At 35.9% G+C, this 19,764-nt stretch overlaps 1 protein-coding gene across 2 annotated transcripts; it reads right to left on the bottom strand.

Moving 5' to 3' along the window:
- Positions 1–56: 56 nt before the first annotated feature.
- Positions 57–19,682, bottom strand: LOC120328911 (F-box only protein 24-like). Of its 2 annotated transcripts, none has more exons than XM_039395485.2 (14): positions 19,530–19,682; positions 19,048–19,152; positions 18,759–18,929; positions 17,788–18,031; positions 15,013–15,169; positions 14,031–14,118; positions 12,514–12,638; positions 9,335–9,509; positions 8,325–8,469; positions 7,500–7,612; positions 6,636–6,805; positions 6,019–6,148; positions 890–1,042; positions 57–475 (listed from the first exon to the last, which is right to left on the bottom strand). In XM_039395485.2, exons 1-14 carry the CDS (start codon positions 19,629–19,631, stop codon positions 179–181), a joined length of 2,175 nt encoding a protein of 724 aa, XP_039251419.2. In that variant the 5' UTR covers positions 19,632–19,682; the 3' UTR covers positions 57–178. The 2 variants fall into 2 exon arrangements, with proteins under 2 accessions (XP_039251419.2, XP_039251420.2); XM_039395486.2 differs by having other exon boundaries at positions 14,031–14,112.
- Between the last annotated feature and the right edge of the window lie 82 nt (positions 19,683–19,764).

Here is a 19,764-nt window from a genome sequence, read left to right as displayed (position 1 = left end):
GGTTGAATTATCGTAAAATAACCTTCCCTTACAAAAAGAATAACAACAACTTACAATTTTTATTCTATTTATATTAGATATCACAGTGCTTGAAGGCATTTCATCACAAAAATATGTTAAAATAGTATTTCATCATAAAAAGGCAGTGATATCGAAATGTACAATAATTTTACGTAAACTAACTATGATTTTTCTTCATAATCTCAACGTCAAGTTGAACTCGTTCGACTTCGTGACGCAACAATTCAGCTGCGTGACGTAACAATCCTACGTCGATATCCTTGATAGCACTTGGCATCTTGCTGGTGTTTATTTTTTTAGGAGCCACGATAGAAGACTGAGCAATCGTCTTGAACTGGCTAAGGTCTAACGGGGGAGTTTTCGAAAAGTTTCCTCCGATTTTATCAATCATTGCTTCCAAGATTCGGACTTTTTCTCCCAATCGAGACGCTTTTTTCATGTCCATGAGTAACTCCTGAAAAGAGCATTGTTTTTCTATTTATTTGAAGAATTAAGGTGTAAAAGAATTGTTGATTTCAATAAATGAAAATGTGATTTTCTATTTGATTACGTGTATGATGTACCCGAATGTCTATCATTTATCTAAGTCTCTGCAACTTATAAGCAATGACAGAATAACAACGACCTCAAGATGGTCAAACCGAAACACCAGCGTCAATTGGAATGTCTGCATTTCATATTTGTGAGGATAATGTTTTATTAGGTGTTTCAATAGTAGTATATTCACTTGACCAACACAGACAGTCGCCGAACTCGTAATAAAACTAAATTAAGGAAAATCGGAATAAAATTATGGCCTAACCCTAGCCTGGTACACACACTACCGAGTACCGAATTCCCTTTCCAATTTGAAATATACTTCATGTACCTGCAAATTTTTAGGTGGAGTTAACAGATGGAAGTTGTTATAATCATTTCGATTGTTACGTTTCTCAAATAAATTTTCGTCGTCGATGTCACAGCAAGATAAAACAAACACGCATTCCTTGTGCGTATCTATTTGACGAGTGCTCCATGGAATCTGAAAATAAGATATTTCAGATGCGGTAAGTTAAGAAATCTACATCAGTCATTCCCAAAGTGGGCGATATTGCTCCCCGGTGGGCGAAAACGATACAGAGGAGGGCGGAAAAGTCGAAGGGGAGATTACTCTGCGTGCCTTCGTAGGTTTGAATCACGTGGGCGATGTCACACGCGAAAGGATTGCCGGACTCGTCTTCGCAGTAAGGTACGGTAGTTTGCGTATCCCAGTGGTGGGGAAATCTGTAGGCCCAAGACGCTTCACTGAATGGATTTCTTCCCGACCTTTGTCCCCGAAAAAATTTTCCCATACTTCACCATTCTAAACTTTTTGGTGTTCATTTTAAGAGTGGTTTCGCGAGTTGTTGCCTATAAAATGAAGTATTTGTTTCAAACTATCATTCTATTTAATACCATTCAACAAATTTTTTTTTAAAAGTACCGGTAAAGAATTTTAGCCCAGTCTATCACAGCTATTTCTACACTACTGTAATTAAACTGAAACTCCTAGGAGGACAAGGTGTTCATTGACTTATTTTATTTATAATTTCCGAAAAACAACTAGAAACTAACGAATAAAATTCAAAATCGCGAGAATGAGGTAATGTTCACGACCACGCCGTCTGTCTGAGTGAGGAATGTGTCTGAGCGGATGCGAAAGGGGCATTGTTACATTTATTTTTGCATCTTGCTGATTGGCCAATGTCACGAAGTAAACAAGGAAGTCTTTGCCAAGGGAAACATCCAAACGGCGGTTTAAACGATGAATTAATTTTATTCATTATTTACGCTCGAGGAGTAAATTACCGTACATCTTTTTTTTACGTAACAGAATTTATTGTGATACACGTTTAGACTAAATTTATTATATCCTAAAAATTGTATTGAACAGCTACTCGTTTAACGAGCCTACAATTTAATTATAATTAGACAAATGGAAACACGCAGAAAAGTTGATGCTGAGTGCAGGGGTTCAATAGCGCAGTAAATATTCGAATATATGCAATAAGGAAATCAAATTCATATTCTATTCGAGAGATTCATCACTGCTTAATTTTTGTAAGAATGTATCTTCTCAAAGAAAATCTTCATCAAAATTTCACGACCCATGCAAAATATTCACTTCGATGTTTGGAAGTACATATTTGTGCGAACAATTATTTTTGCAAATGAACATTACAAAGAACAAGCAAAGAACTAGGATTAGTGATGCCCATTTAGAAAATCTTCCAATCTTGCAACAAGACAGTGTCACATTAAATGTCATTGTAATAATTTTTTAAAAAGACGACTGAGTTGAGTTCACGAATTGTCGCAGTTTTTGCACGATGTTCCGTTTTTAACTTTCAAAAAATATATGCGATCCGCAAGAGAACAGCAACCCTGAATTTTGCCACGCGAGCGACTTAAAATTTGCCGACGACCCCTGAGCCATCCGAGTCTACGAATTCAAAACAAATGGCTGATTAATTCTATGGACTGGAGGACGTGGTAGGATGAGGAATGGGGGATGAATTTTACCGAAGACCGTTATATATCATGTATTTTGGTGAAGGTCGTCAGGTTGTAGGGATGAATGAGATGTACCTAAATCATTATTATAAGTTTTAAAAAATTAATTTTGTTTTCATTATTTTAATGTGAAACGGGGTGAATTTAGGGAGTTAAATGATATAAGGCAAGAGTACACAGCGGTTTTTGAGGAGGTAGAACCCTGGATTCTTTCATTCCGACCTCTGATATGGTGAAAAAGGGGTTTCAGCCGTGACACTATAGCTATCAAAATAACTAAATCGCCTTTCCATCAGTAAACGGGGTAATTTTAGATATAATAAAAAACTCGCTGAAGAACACCAAGCTCATCCATCTCAATAAAAAACACTATAAACTATGATTTGTCTCCTTATTTGGTCCGTAATATATTCCTTTCAGACTTTCAATTTTTTTGCAGTGCCGGGGTTGTATAAACTAGTATAGTGTAGTATAAGTTTATTTCGACTCCATAATCAGCATAACAATACATTTGACAGATAAAAACAAATAAATAAAAACTGATTATGAAATCAGGGGAGCAAACAAAACCTTATTTAAGGTTTATAACGTACAAAATATAAGATGGAAGGTTTTGCCAAGAGGAAGTGGTACGTGTTTACTCACCTAAAATTATTAAGATATTTCACACACGCTCACATGCACTCACCAGCCACACACACACACACACACAACCACTGAGAAGTTATTTAAGTAAGAATAAAACGCGATAAATTTAGGGTATACTATAGAGTAAACAAAAAAAAAATAAATACTAGAAGAGGAAAAAAAACTATTTGCCACACCATATTGATAATTTTGTAATTGTTGCCATTGCCAAATTGATCGATCTTCTAATCGTTAATTAAAATGTATAAGTAAGATTCTGTTGAAAACATATTGCCAAGCTGATTATGGTTGGATTCAATCAAATGCCAAGTTGCCCAACCAAAGTTGCCAGAATTGGGTGCAATTGGGCGAGACCATTTCATTCCCCAAATTACAGCCTATTATTGCCAAATTATATAGTCCAGATTGTAATAAGTAATTAAAATTACCGGTAACAGTAAAATTACTATAATTAAGTAAAGTAGGATATGGAAATAAATTGGTTACAAAGGGTGTGAGGTTTTTCATTCTTGGGTGTGTAGGGGGGCGATGGTACAAAAAGTTTGGGAACCACTGATCTACATCACGACTTTTGTAATTTTACTGGTTGGAAAAAATAAACTTGACTTTATTTGGTCAGAAGTACAAGGTTTGAAATTTTAAATTCTTCGGTTTTTCGTACGTCCAGTTCTTTAATGCAGTTAATCTCACGCAGTAGACCAGCGTTTCCCAAACTGTGTTCCGCGAGCAACTTCGGAGTGTTCCGTGGAAAAGGAATCAAAAATACGTCTAAAATGGTCGCTATGGAGATTTGTCGATTACCAAATTAGGGGGCGCGAATCGAATTTTCGGGGCCGCAAAGAGAACATCAATTTTACAAAACATCAAAAATGCATCTTTCGAACTGTTTAGCATTGTTAACGTGGACAAGGTCCGCGAAAAAAATTTATATATCCAAAAGGGGCCGCGAGTTTGGGGAGTCCTGATCTTTGAAAGGTGAAGTTGTCGCCCAACTGGCCGTTCAATATCGCGTCACCGTCGGCCTAACTGGGAAAGGGTAGTGGCGTTTTCGATAAGTCATACAAAATTACGTACGTACAAAAATACGTCGGCCTAGCTTTTTGACTGTTATTCATTCATAAGTTCATTATCAAGTTTACAACAATCTTTTTGGTTTTGCTATAGGCAAAGGTGTAGGTCTAAAGAATAAAGGCAAAAGGGTCAACTCTTCTTCCTCTGTATCAGCCTGGTTTTACTTTAAAATGCTGAAAAAATCACTCATTTTCGCTAAACTCTATTAAGTTGATGAATAAACTGCGGCGAAATTGCAGCAAGTACTTCTACCCCCATTGGACGTAACATTAGAGGCAAACACTACGTAATGGAAAGTAAATGACATAAATGGTAAAGTGAATTTATTGATTCATATTAAATTAAGAAAACTTTGGCAACATGTAAAATATTCAAGCATATTTGAAGTATGTTTAACACAATTCTGTTAGTTTTCCCCGCGCATTTGACAACTTTTACTTTATCAATTTTACTCTTTTATTTTTTTGGTGTTCCGCAAGGCGAGATAAAACGTGGAAGTGTTCCGTGGCCGAAAAAGTTTGGGAAACGCTGCAGTAGACAATAAACTGCACGACCAAGAAAAAGATTTCGCTCATTCATTTCTACCATGGAACTACTTATGTTAAGCCCGTGTGAAAGGGTTGATCGCATAAGGAGCCATTTAAAACTTACTGAGCAGTATTCTCGAAATATATTCAAATATTTTCTTATTTTCCTAAATTATAAAATATTCAAATAGTTGACATCTGAAATATATAGAAATGGCGTTTGTTCGCTGAATAACGTCTTTGTTCGAGCAGTGTTTGAAGTAAATAAGTTACTACGATACAACATGGGTTGAAATATTAAGCTCTGAGCAATGATTTGATAAACGTATAGAATAGGTTACGTCGTTTTAATAACTTGTGAATGTAAATTAATGTAACTATTTATTTATACAGTTACAGTACAGCGATGATTGTTGTAGAGCATTTAAAATCAGACGGTTATAATTGCTGCCCTGTAGTGTGTTGTTAATTCAGTCAACTTTACTCATTTTACTATATCGACCCCCTCACTGTTAGCGTCAGCAAATTCAGCCACGTATTTGTTTTTCTTCTTTAGTAACATTTACTTGTGTTGTATTTTAGTTTAGATTCATTCTAAGTGTGCTTTAGATTTGAGTGGAATTATGCCTTATATCGAGGTTCTCAGTTTCTAATTCATTACGATCGAAAAATTTATAAATCGCACAAAGCATCTTTTCACTAACCAGATGCCTCGTAAACCCGGCATATAAGACCACCAACACTTACTGGCATAATGTAATTCTGGAAAGTATATCATATAATGAAGTTAACTAAAAGACTTAATAGAGATTGATATATGCTGAATAAGAGAGATACTGAGCTCTTTTGAAATGATGTATAACCCTTCCCCCCAGAAAAATAAAATCCCCCCCCTTTATTCCTCCCCAATTAAAAAAGCGCGCGTGCGCCGTCTTGACACGTACCGAAAACGGCCTCTCGAACCAATCACTTACGTCATTTCATATCGTCATCGCCTTGACGGTTTTAAATACAACCTAGAAATTTCGTGATTTTAACAAATTCGGGTTTAGAGGAAGGGTTTAAATCTTGAAATCACAACCCCGGCTGGAATATCTAAAAATAAACTCAAAAAAAGTTGTGCCAATAAATACAAATGTCTGTATTCTAAAATTGTTCAGCGGTTCGCATGGAATGCACGTGCCAGGGTTTGGACCACCCTAATGTATAATATACAAACCTTTATATCAAGTTTTAGGAATTCGACACTTCCTCTCCCTCTTCCCGGAAGTCTTCCGTTATTTCCGCATCCAGTACCATACACTGAACATCTTTCCCATGATTCAACTACGGCCAGTGTATGATTTAAACTGGAAAAATGAAAAATAGTCATGCCGAAGACACTGTCCATATTGATTTGGAGTTATAAAATAAACTGTAACGCACAATGCGCAAATTGAGAAATCAGTAAGCACGATTTTGCTTTCCGTAAAATATACGTAAATATATCGACTCATGCATTAGCGCTTCGCGCAAAGTTTGATATCGTGGCTTGCAGCGTGGTCCAGATTTGTCATATGATTAGGTCGTTTTGTCGACTTTCATTTTTTCAAGAATGAATACAAAAAACCTATCCTGTTTGATTGCATTTGATACTTCTATTATGTTAGTTGAAGCGACGATACACACAGAACATATAGAATATAGACTGAGGAGTATCAACCCGTTTTTGACTACGCAGATAGCCAGATACGCCACTACATCTATTCGAAATGCAATTGAATACAGAAACACTTTCTGATTGATTAAAATAGATTTGAATTTGAAATATTATGTTTTTGAATTAGTCTAATATACCTGCAATGCAAAATCCTGATAATCTTATTGCATAAGACTTGAGTTGGATGTGTTCGATCCATGCGATCTCCCGTGCCAAGTTGTCCGCATCTGTTGTTTCCCAAAACAAACGCTCGTCCATATTCATCGAGAAAACCCATATGACGATCTCCGATTGAACATTGTACAACCTATGAAAAGCCACTTGGTTAATCATCACATGCGCAGTATCTCTTATTTTGCCTCTTGTTCGAATCAAGTAAAAGACCCTTTTCAACTTATTTTCGTTGAAATCAGTCGTCCCAGACTATTTCGTCTGTCTCTGTTACGAAGCTATGTGACCGGAATCTTAAACTTCTTTCAGTACAGAAATCGTATTTTTGATTTTTCCAACCAGGGTGTCAAAATTTTTGACTCTCGGAGACGAGAGTCAGAAGTTCCGATTCGGGAGCCAAATAGACTGGAATGAAACTTTCGAGTGAGGAGTGTCGATTTTTTCACAACCAGTATTTGGAAGCCGGAGTCCGAGTCGAACTTTTTACAATCCGAAGTCAGTAGCTATAGACTCCACACATTTGCTGTCTCAATTGGGCTTGCACATAATTTACGGAATAACGGAATTTGTTTTCAGTTACGTCCAATAATTTTGAATTACGTAAAGTCGTTTTTATTAACTGAACGAACTCAGGGTTTGAAAACACCCTCGCAAAGCGTTTACTCAATTCGTGCTGCACAACTATTTCTATATATGGTATCTCGCGAACAGAGAATTCGAAAAATGTGCGACACTGCTTGAAACAAGGTATCATCGGACACATTGCCACATACTTTGCCGAATTTTGTTCTATTACGTGCAAGCCTAGTCCTAATTATTTTTCTAGTTACCTTGGCAATATGCTGTATGGGAAGTGGAACTCCTAATCTTGCCGAATTTTCTCTTCCAAATAAATCGTAAAATTCACCAGGTCGTTGAGCGATGATATGGACTTTACCTGACACTGTAAAATGATCGATTTAGTCAACAAAAACATAAATGTCATTTTGGTAAGAACGAAACAGAAAAAAATTGCAAGTGAGAGAGTCGTTTGACACCGTAATATAAAATATTTTTTCATTTTACAAACGCCCGCTCTTTAAAAAGCTCTAGAAATCAGACACTGGAGATGGCACATACATATTAATTAGCCTTGGTGGTAGCGGTTATGAATAACGTTATGTGTGTACTACTGTGTAGTATATAAAAGTAAATAAAGCTTTCAACCATTGAATTGTTATGCGTGGGATCATTTTAAATCTTTTAAATACTAATAATGTTCTATTCGCAATGTAAAAGACAGGTTTAGTTAACAAAAACATAGGTGTATTTCTTAGAAAAAAAGAAACTAAAACGAAAAACTCTCTCGCACAGAATAGTCGCTTGACTCAATAATATAAAACATTTTTTTTAAACACAGTACAACCTCCCAGTTCTGAAAATCAGTCTGTGGGTTCTCCGACTAGGCCCCCGGCTTATTACGTATAATCAAACGTAGCGAACAAAATAGCAAAAGTATGTTTTTCTACGGAAAACGGTAGATTAATGGGGGTCGCACTTTAAATCTGCGATGTGAATATCACTTATAAACATCACGTTGAATATTTTTTCGTTAGTCTCATTGAACGACTCAATTATTTGGAATAAATTAATAAATACAATAGTGTGTATCTTACCAGTAATGAATGATACAATCCCGACACTGGTATTGATGGCTTTGACTTTTTCACCCAGACATTTTGACGCAGATTTCAAAGTTACTTGGATACCTTCTGTACCGAGATTCAGTAATGATGGCTCAAACAAATGAAGTGAATAAACCTAGACGAGAGAAGTATTTAAAAATCGCTATTATGCATTATAGATCCCTAAACACTTTTAGGTACTCCCGAAGTATGTGAACCAAGATGGCGGACACCGGAACGTAGTAACTGTACCAGGTTAGGGTTAGGCCATAGTTTCTGGTACAAATACTACGGGAGTCACTTGGCTAGTCCCCGAACTCGTAATAGAACTAAGGTAAATTGGAATGAAATTATGGACTAACCATAGCCTGGTACACATACTGCGATCCGGTGTGCGTCATTTTGGTTCACATACTTCGGAAGTACCCAATTTTATATGGTGTTACGTGTTGGGCACGAAATGGATGCTGTTGCATATTTGTTGTCGTTCATGTTGCGCAAAAACCGCCCTTCTTTTAGCTAGAAAACTAAATTGATAAAGTGTATTCTGGAAGGCTTTCACGTTCACATTTCTCATATATAGGCTTTGTCTGTCTCAGGCCGTTGTTTCTTCCTTAATTTTGCTAGTTTAAAAATACTATGTAATGTACTAAGAGTACTGTGTGTTCGTATACTTTTACATTGATAACAAAGTTCAAATGATGAGTATTCTTTTAAAATGATTTGAAACGCTTCGTTTCTGTCTATTTTATTCTTGTGTTGTAAAGCCATTTATCGGAAATTTTACATACGTGGGGCATTATGACATCATAATATTTCGCGGGGCTCAGATATCGTATACCGTAATCTCAAGAAATACCCAAAAGTGAATAAATATTTAATCCATTATGGCCTACCAAATGTTCAGATACCAAATAGCAACTTTACTGAGAATTAACGAAATAAAACTGACTGTTTATGATTTACACACACGATCAGCATTATTAGAAGAAATGACATACTTTTCCAGCGTCAGTTAACATGAACAATGTCTTTTGTTGAGATTCAGCAGAAGTTAATTTCATAGAAGTAAATCTCATTTCCGGGTCGAAGGTCATGTTGAAAACTCGTCTGCATGATCGTTCATCGAAGACATCGATTTTGTCGCCAGATGATGGCACCCCATACTTGTTCCAACTGAAATTATGAAAATCTATCAAAAATCAAGATACCACACATGGAATCTGAAGTTTCAGACCTATGTCCTGGTGTTATATCAGAAGGTGCTTGTTTCGAGGCTTTGAAATCAATGAAATCTGACAAATCCCCCGGGCTTGATGGTCTTCCAGCAGAATCTTATAAGGTGTTTTGGGAAGATATTAAACATCTTCTGATGGCTAGCTACAATCATCCATTTTGTAAAGGGACTTTGAGCAAAACACAAAAAAGGGGATTAATAACTCTTCTTCCTAAGAAAGAACAAACTGAACATTGTATAAGCAATTATCGCCCAATAACTTTATTAAACGTGGACTATAAAATACTGAGCAAAACATTAACAAACCAAATGAGTAATGTAATCAACAAAATTGTTGATCTTGATCAAACTGGATTTATTAAGGGGAGAAATATAGGGGATAATATTCGTCTGATTTGTGATGTAATTGACCTAACTGTTGCTGAATCATTGCCTGGAGCTTTAATTTTTTTTGATATACAAAAAGCGTATGATAGTGTGAAATGGGACTTCTTGTTCAAAATTCTTCATGTTTTTGGATTTGATCTTAAATTCATAAAATGGGTTAAAATCTTTTATAATGATATACAGTGTTGTGTCACAAACAATGGTCATATTTCAAATGATTTTGGAGTCCATAGAGGCTTAAGGCAAGGTGATTCTTTCAGCTGTCTTACATTTTTACTGGTAATTGAAATTTTTGCAAACATGGTCAGGCAAAACCCAAAAATTGAACCCATAAAATGGAGGGATATTTCCATAAAAATTTCTATGCTTGCTGATGATGTAACTGTAATAACCAATGGATCAAAATCTAGTATTGATGCCCTTTTTCAGACTTCAAATATTTTTGGGACTATATCTGGGTGCAGAATTAATATAGCAAAATGCCAAGCAATGTATATTGGCAATAAGATTGGAACCTCCCCGATTAGTAGTGAATATAATCTCAATTGGAACGATGAAATCAAAATATTGGGTGTTATTCTGTCAAACAAAATGGAGGGTTTATACAGCAAAAATTTTCCACAAATATTAGACAAAGTCAAAAAGCTACTTCAGGTGTGGAAAACAAGAAATTTGACGTTTTTGGGAAGGGTTTGCATTATTAAGTCTCTCATTTTACCCCAGATATTATACCATGCCACTGTTTTACCAATTGACGTTCCTGAAAGTTTCTTATCTGAATTGAATAGAACTATATATGTATTTGTATGGGGTTCAACTTGGGAGCGGATCAAACGAAATACCTTGATTGGCCCCAAAGAAAAAGGGGGTATTAATATGATAGATATGAAAAATTTTATTGTTGCCCAGAAAATGAAATACATTCAAACACTCTTGAATGAGGACGTTAACCCAGTGTGGAAATTGATTGAGATGGAAGTGCTTGACCAATACTGTTTTCAAGCAATGCTTGAAGGAAAATTGAGCACAAATTCATATGTAGTGAAACATATACCTTTAACATCCATACGAAATATATTAAAGAACTGGTATTTATGTAAAAATGTGCTTTTTGATTGGAAAATGTCAAATTTTGATCAACCTATATGGTACAACAAAAGTATTTCTTATGCCAGAAAACAATTTTTTATCAAGTCTTGGTATGATCATGGTATAAAAGCAGTAGGACATTTAGCAAATGTGGGTAATCTGTTTACTTATAGAGAGTTGACTGAAAAATATAGCATGCAATATAGTGATGTAGAGTATGTAAATTATTATCGCATCACTGGAGTTTTACCTGACGATTGGTTATGCAATATTGGAAACTGTATTGATTCTAGTGTATTAAGTGACCCAGAGAAAAATGTATCTCATTTTATTTCTGAAACATTCGAGTCAGAAAAAGTAAATAAAAGTATCTATGAAAGGTTGAACCTGATTAAATTTATATTCCCCGATAAATCAAGGAAAAAATGGGCAGATCTTATTTTTTTAGAGAGTGATTTTAATTGGAATAAATTGTATATGGATATCTTTTATTGTACTATTGAAACTAAATTGCAATCTTTTCATGTAAAAATGTTCCATGGTGCCATAGTACTAAACGATAGCTTAGATTGTATAAATTTAAACTTGTTTCATCAGAGTCATGTGATTTCTGTCATTCAAATGTTGAAACTACCAGCCACCTTTTCTATGAATGTATAGTTGTTCAACAGTTTTGGGAAACACTAAACATGTGGATATACTCAAAAACAGGGATTAATTTTAATTTTTCAAAGAGAGATTGCTTGTTGGGATATAGTTATAATTTTTATAACAAATTGTGTAACTGTATACTTCTTGTTGCCCGGTTTTATCTATATCGTTGTAAGTTACAGAAAAAGAAACCACTGTTTAATGTTTTTACCTCATATCTGTATGAAGTGAGGGAAATTGAACGGATCATTGCATATAAAAATGGGAGAATAAAGAAACATGATCAAAAATGGAAAATTTATGATACATTTACTGATTATTTTATATGATGAATTGTGTATTGTCCATGATTAGTGATTGTTGTAGATGTACCGATCAATTGTGTTTTATATATTAATAAATATATACAAAAAAAAAAAAAAAAAAAATCTATCAAAAACTGTCATCAAGAGAAGATGCGGAAAGCTAGAATGATTCTCACGAGCAGTCAGAAATCCAGAAATCCAGAAATTTATTCGGAAATCCATAAACGGGTCGTGGCACATAATACAAAAATGTTGAACTGTTTATATGCAGCGTATTGTTGCCTTAGATGTATTTTAGGCAGGCATTTTAGTCGTATGCAAACGGTACTTATCGAGAAAATTAGCAGCGCACTGTACGCACATGCAAAAAACAAAACAGGCATTGTTTCAACATGGCATCTATATTTTCGTTTCTAAGAAGCGCACAATAACCCCGCGTGTCATACGCTCATAAATAACTAACCTTTTGATTTTGCTTGTATGTAGAATGCTTACGCGCGTTTTCACTTACCCGTCCTGAACCTGATTGCTACTCCGTGTGTTCGGGTGAGATCTCTTGTTCAACATCCCATTACTTTGACTCAACACATAAACGTATCTGCGATGGGTGTTGTCGTATCGCGGGTCTGTTGTAACCTGAAACAATTCATTATTATATTCATAATTGTTAGATAAACAAATCCGGCCCGTTGGGTACAATCTGGACCGCCTGACACTTTCCACTTTTGTAACACTGTAAATATTGTTCATAAAATGTAACTTTTTACGTCACACTTACATGGCCCGCCAGTCTAGGGTCCCTGGTTCCAAAAACTTGCCCACCCTTGAACTAACGTCTACAGCAGTGTTTTCCAACCTATGGGTCGCCTGAAAATGATCTTTGAGTCGGTTGTTTTTAATCAAAAACTTACCAGTTATTGATTTTATTTTTTAGTAAATTTTATTGTTCATTTTATACTTGGTATTGTAGTGTTGCTTTAATAGTAATTGTATACATGTGAATTATCACAGCGTAGAACTTGGCTTGGCTATTTTGCCTGAAAATGCTATTTTGTTATTTTGACACGACACTATGTCAAAAACTGGTTGATGGCTAATCAGAGCAGCCCTCTCCATTTGCAGTGTTTTCTGGGAAATAACTGTTATGTAAAAATGATTGTTTTTACGTTAGTAACGTAATTGCACGGACATAAAAGCTCTACATGCCGCGTTTAGTATTTCAGCATATCGCGAGACCTAACAAAATTTATTTATTTTTAAATTGGGGTCGTATGAAAAAAAGGTTGGAAGGCCTACAGCAGAACTTCTGCCTTTCCCATTTTGTTTGGAGGTCGTATTTCATAAATACTGCATGTGACTTAGTTATTTTGACATTGCAGGTTACACAACTCTGGTTCAATTCCGATATCCGCCACCGTCATCTCACCCAGAGTGTAAATAATTCAATAGTCAATGCTGAACAGACAAGATTCTAATTCTTCCAATAAATAGTAGTTGATTAAATGTGAAAGAATATTTATATTGGGTCCTGGGTGATCCCGTAGTGTGTGTAACAGGTTAGGGTTAGGATATAATTTTACTCCGATTTTCCTTATTTCAGTTTTATTGCTCGAGCACTGTCTGTGTTAGACAAGTGAATATATCCCCTGCCAATAGGTTTCAGTCCATTTACACAACTCGATGTAAAGTAGGCGAACAAAATTAGTTACCTCCATATTGATACACACACTTCTGGAGCGCCGGGTCTTGATAAGAGCGAACGGCAGGAATAAGCGCCGTATAAAAATGTGTATGACATTGATTTTGTCAGTGGTTTTCTCCGAGTCGAATCTAACCGACTGGATATTATCTGACGATCAGCTTATTAAACGGGAAAGTACTGCTGTGTGCATTGATATTAATTTAATTTTAATACAATATTTTCAGCTTGAGAAAATTTAAATTGGTTTTCAATTCGCCCTCGTCCACTGGATTGTTTTTCCTTGCGCCGCACAGCAGTAAAAAATTTGAAACAAGAGATTTTCTTACGTCAACCACATGCTTTGAAAATTCTCGATGCCAGCTTGCTCGTTTATACGTGAATTCGTTTGTCACAGGATCTCTTTCCCATCTGCTTCTGACAACAAGATAACTTAGCTCAAATATTTTACAATATTATACACATCCCGGATTGTTCAAAAAAGCAAAATGTGACATTAAAAGGTTGCATTACATTGCCATCCGGGCTACAATGCGTGTAAACATTTGCTCATAATTTGCACACAACAAACAATCTCAGAATATGCGTAATAATGAATCTGATATGAAACAATAGTCCATTTATTTTCTGTACCAATCTTTGTGCATAATAAACGATTGACTGACAGACTGAACAAAATATTTTTTTGCATAAATATACGATATATAAACGAATAATTTCCCATAATAACACGAGCGAAAAAGACGTTGCGCCTAACTTCGTCTGAAAAGATGGCTGAAAAGCAAAAATATTGACTATGACTTCGTATCCGTATTCCAGTATAAATTTTAATGAATTTATAATAGCGAACTTTTAGTTTTCGGTGATGTCAGTTTCCTTTTTATTAACGCTCTGCAATGCAACCAGATAAAATATCACAAGGATGACGTTAAAAGTGCAATTGATAATTGCTTATTATTACGTAACAAGTCATCACGATATTGCTAGAAATATATTTTTAATGGGATAAATTGACGATTTTGTTGAAAAAATACAAATTTACATGATTTTTCATTCGGCCAACTGATTTTCAATTAGCAATATCGCGTACTAGCAACCAGATGTCGAACAACATATATTTAAAATAGGGTGATATTTATAATAGAGATATTTACAAAAGTATGACGTAAGTAATCGACTTGGATTTACGGTGTTGGTTGGCAATGCGGTAATTCATGATTAAACAGTTAGTAAAATTTCCTATTAACGGGAAATCTCTTTTGATAAGAGAATCGAGAACATGCAGAAGCAAATATAAAGAAAAACACTGACCGGTAGACGTGTAGAATTCCAGAGAAGTCCAATGCAAATACATGATCTCTGCTACAACACATCTTTTTAAAACCATACGCAGAAGGTGTGTCCATTACTTTGTTAATATTTTTACCTCTAGAGCTACCAAGGCTTTGATAGTAGAGGGCTTTTGTACCTGAATAAATGAAATGCCAATATTTTGGATTGTGTTTTTTCACTAGATTCTACGGCGGGACAGTAAGCGATTAATCCTTCGTTAAAATATCCTTAACCGCTTGAACCCGGCAAGCCGGTTTACCGGCTTGTTTGAGTACGCTCTGTGCCCCGGCAAGCCGGTTTACCGGCTTGTTTTTCGTGTCGGAAGGAATCAACTTTATGATCTCGTATCTCAAGAACCACAACGAGTATTTAAATAAATTTTATATTGCCTGAAAGCTCGTTATTTGGACTACTTATATTGTAAATATCGGTGCTCTAATATACGATGTTTCAGTGAAATTGGCAATTTGAAAGTGCGTATGAAATTATTGTATGATAACAAATATTTAATATAAAGAATTTCGACTTCTTGCCTAAATAGCCACATATTCAATCGACAAGATATGTGGAGAATTTGAATAGCTTTTTAAAGACGTATCCAAAACGATTTTACGATGAGCCATTCAAATTTTATGGCCAAGTATATTAGATTATCTGTAGATTTAACAGCGACGCTGCGTCAAAATGATGTTCTCATTGAAGAGAGGCTACGTCTCGTCACGCACAACTTTACGTATATTACGCAAATGCAACTAAACGTGACGATATCCGCAATAACGTTACGTCGAGATGTTATTATTCAAATGTCCGCAGGAAGTAATTAATTAACCCGATGCTACGCATTCAAAATTCTCACTACGCTTTGACTTTGACTGCCCGCTCAAGCCCCATTAAGTTGTGGTTACGTATACGCAATATGAACAAGATTGTGATTTTATAAGCAAATAACGGAACAATAAACACCATGAAAAATGTATGTACATAAAAGACTGCTTGCTAAAATTTTAAATTGAATATTGCACTTTGTTGTGCTCGGAACAATGAAGAACATGAAAATATTACGAAGATAAAAGACATATTCTAAATCCAATATTGCACTTTGTTGTGCCAGTTATACCAATGGTTGTTGGTTTCGTTACCTATACATAGGTACTCATTACAGTATTTGTACTTATATACTGTCTCGCATCGTTTCAGCAACGCTTTGTCTTCAGCAGCGAGATTGGTTTTTTGGCAATAATGTAAATTGTGCTGCATACGACGCATCTATTATTAGAACTGGCGTTTTGCGGTAGGGTATCTAGTTCTGGCGACGCATATGATCTTGTTGGAATAAGAGTTGCTCTTTCTGCATTATCAGTTCTCTCAGATATTGATCCATCCACTTGTTCGCCTAACATTCGTACAATCAGATATTTTGATCTGCAGAGGAGGCAAGTACTTATTTTGGTTGATATTTGAACAAATACTGATGGGCGAATAAAACATTTTCCACGTGAAATTCTATATGACGATATTAACTTCCCTTCACTTCGCTATTACTGCACGCATTACTCGACGTCGGTACTTCAATCCATACAGGGTTAATATAATATCGAAACTCTGCGACCGATGTCCCGCTGAGAACGTCGTCGTGAAAGTTATCTTGCGCATTTTGCCACGCAATACGTTTCGAACGTACCTATCAACATCTTCATGACCGTAGTCACGTGATCGGCTTTTGCGTAGCTGCGTAATCAGTGCGTCATAGCCGCTTATCGAAGTTGTTCACCCGACACAATGATACACAATTAAATATTTAAATATAAAATTGGTTATATGGCAGCCACAATAGTAATTCGAATATCAACAAAAAGCTTATAAAAAACTCTTTATGAACATCAAATATTGGCAGTATATTTTGTACCAAAATAACAAAATTTCAAGCCAAAACTCACATACATGTAGAAAAATCACTGTTAGATTAGGGTCAATTTTATTAATTTTTACAAAATGTATTTCGAAATGGAAAATACATTCTGAATGCACGATAAAATTTCCTTTCGATTGAAATATCACACAACGTGCTACCTATAATTGGTAAAAAATTATAAGCGTGCCAAATAGCCAGTATTTAGACTTATTTTATTGTTCTACCAATACGGCGCCGCGAACCTTCAGGGTGAGCGAGTAACTTCGCTCAGAGCCGTCAGAGTTCAAAGAGTTAAAGAGAGTATCCGACTTGAATAATTAATTCATAAGTCAACTATGTCTGGTTCTCAAAATGTGCGGCAAGTGCGTTTCGAAGCATTAAGGAATTTTTCTTAATAATTGCTAAATTATATGAATCAGTTGACAACTTGGAAAAAAATCTTCAAATCTGTTGAATTTAATGTTGAAAGAGAAGTACACACGGATACTTTGGACATTCAGCGACGTTAGGATCGGGTATGTGTGCAAAGCAAGGTCACGCATCGCTATATGATTAAATTTGCATATCTCATAGGAATGGGGAATAATGCATTTTGGACCGTGAGTTCCAATATGACATGTGGTGTAGCCATTTTGAAAGCTATCCTTTCCAACAAATTGTTACCAAAGTGGCCTTTTTTCGGCGCGTCGTGATTTGTATCACAGAAAGTTAATTATCGTTAGGCTGATAAGTTTGGGAACATCCAACCCGTGCCTACATAAATTACGTTTAATTTAGCTTTAAGCAAACATTAAAACATCTACAAACCACCTCGATTTAGATCAGAGGATTGATGAACTTACTATTCAAAACATATTGTCGTTTCCAACAATTTCCTACATAAGGTTTCACGTTGTTTGATGTTGAAGTCGAAGTATTGGAGTCGTCAGCAGTAATTCCGTACGTACGATCGTTCCACACCGGAAAAGTGCTCCTAGATAGATTTCTCCAGACAAAATTTTCACCAATGATCGAGCAGATTCTCCGACAGGTGCAGGATAAGCCTCCGATTTCCTTAGGTTTCAGATATTGTACTAAATGGGCAAGCTGCAAAATGGATGTCATTAATTTAAAATAATGGCGAGCGAACACGGTTTGAAGGGTGACATAAAACAAGTTGCGAGAATCAGGAGAGTTGTACCTCGAAAACTGTTTTACGAGACCAAATCATGGATCGAGTATATGAGTTTGAATAGTTCACGTTCACCAATGTAGAAATTAGATTATTATTTCTATATAAACTTGACAAAAATAAAAATATGCGTTTTACAAAATATACCGAAGACTAGGCCGACGGACCTAGAGATAATTTGATCCACAAGCTCAACGGGCTAAGCGTTAGGAATACGCTCGCCACCGCACCTCTAACTACTCTGCGTGGGTTCGCAGGTTCGAATCCCATGCAGGGATGGTTATGTGCGAGAGGATTGCTGGACTCCTCGCCGTCGTTGGGTGGTTCACGTAACCGCTGGTCGGTTACGGCTTCCTCCACCACCAAGTCCATGCTTCCGAAAAAAACAAACAATACAGTAAAAAACTAATCCCATACCCGACTTGGAATGGTAACCGGACGAGAGGCCGTGGTTCGCCATATGGATAAGCCGTCTTATCGGCTTTCCTCTCCCCCGGGATAAATATGTAAATCCTATCCTATCCTAAATTGAATATTGGGAAACTACGACGCTCTCTTCTGTTGTTAGTGTTTTTGTATAAAACAAGATTCATAACAAACTCTAACAGTTATGAAAACCAGCCATCAAAATATATTACTTACCAGCTCGTTTGGCAAAGTAAGCATAGGAGAAACGGAATCGTCAGTGTTAGTTGTAAACTTGAGCTTTCTGCAACATCTTTTAGATTCATTTGAATGTGGATCAGTTGGTGTACTTGTTATATCACTACCGTCTTCATTCACCTGGACATCGTCATCAAATTCCTTGACATCCTGTCAAAGTAATCAAATAGGCAATCAGAGTTGGCAGCCACATTTAGGAATAGATTGCTTGGATTAAAAGCGAAGTGAATTGAAGATTATAACTTCTTCTAAATATTTATTCTCTCACCTCGGAAGATCTAGGACTAAATTTTCGTTTTCGAGACATTTCTCCCGATGAGTGAGAGAAAGTATATTGGTCGCTTCCATGAGCATGTTCGGCGTTCGTATCCATCTGTAACAAAATGGTTATTAGTCTAATGTTTGGAATGGTGTGAAAATTTGTCTTTGTACTATGCGAGTCGTAATGAAATGAGTGTATAGAGTCTGCACTCATCAATTTTTTTGAGTCTGCTGGACTATGAAAATTTGTCTGATGTTCAATTTCATAGTTTTTAGGCGGTAGGCATAGGGGGCACAATCCTAGGACTTATTGAACAACATTTTAATAAAGTCAGCAGCGCATACCAATAAATATATACTTCAGCAATAAAATTGCCAATTTTTTATATTCTCATAGGGTGACCTAATATTATCCGGACAAGATCAACGGGACGAAATCTTGTCTCTAGAATTGAGAAGGAATCGTTAATGACCACAAAAAACACTTACATCACCAGATGAATCCATTCTTATTGAAATTTGCCTTCCCAAGTTCTTCTTGAGCACCGGAAAAATACATAAAGTGAAATGATACAGCGTTGTTAATGCCATTGTTAGGCAGGAATTGTGATGAAATGCTTTATCGCGTCACAATTTAAGTTCCTTCTTGTATTCAACTTTGCTCCATTTACTCGTAAATTTACTTTGATTCGATTAATAAAGTGCTAAAAACTGTACAAAGGGA

This window comes from Styela clava, chromosome 7, assembly GCF_964204865.1.
Source record: "Styela clava chromosome 7, kaStyClav1.hap1.2, whole genome shotgun sequence".
NCBI lineage: Eukaryota > Metazoa > Chordata > Ascidiacea > Stolidobranchia > Styelidae > Styela > Styela clava.
This window is presented reverse-complemented; position numbering and strand designations above follow the sequence as displayed.

Excerpts from the sequence above, each read along its gene's own strand:
- LOC120328911 (XM_039395485.2), bottom strand. The coding sequence starts at position 19,631 with ATGGCATTAACAACGCTGTATCATTTCACTTTATGTATTTTTCCGGTG. Across the intron at positions 18,930-19,047 it reads TTAGTCCTAGATCTTCCGAG|GATGTCAAGGAATTTGATGA; the intron begins GTGAGAGAATAA and ends TTACTTTGACAG. Across the intron at positions 9,510-12,513 it reads AGCAATCAGGTTCAGGACGG|TTGGAACAAGTATGGGGTGC; the intron begins GTAAGTGAAAAC and ends TCATAATTTCAG.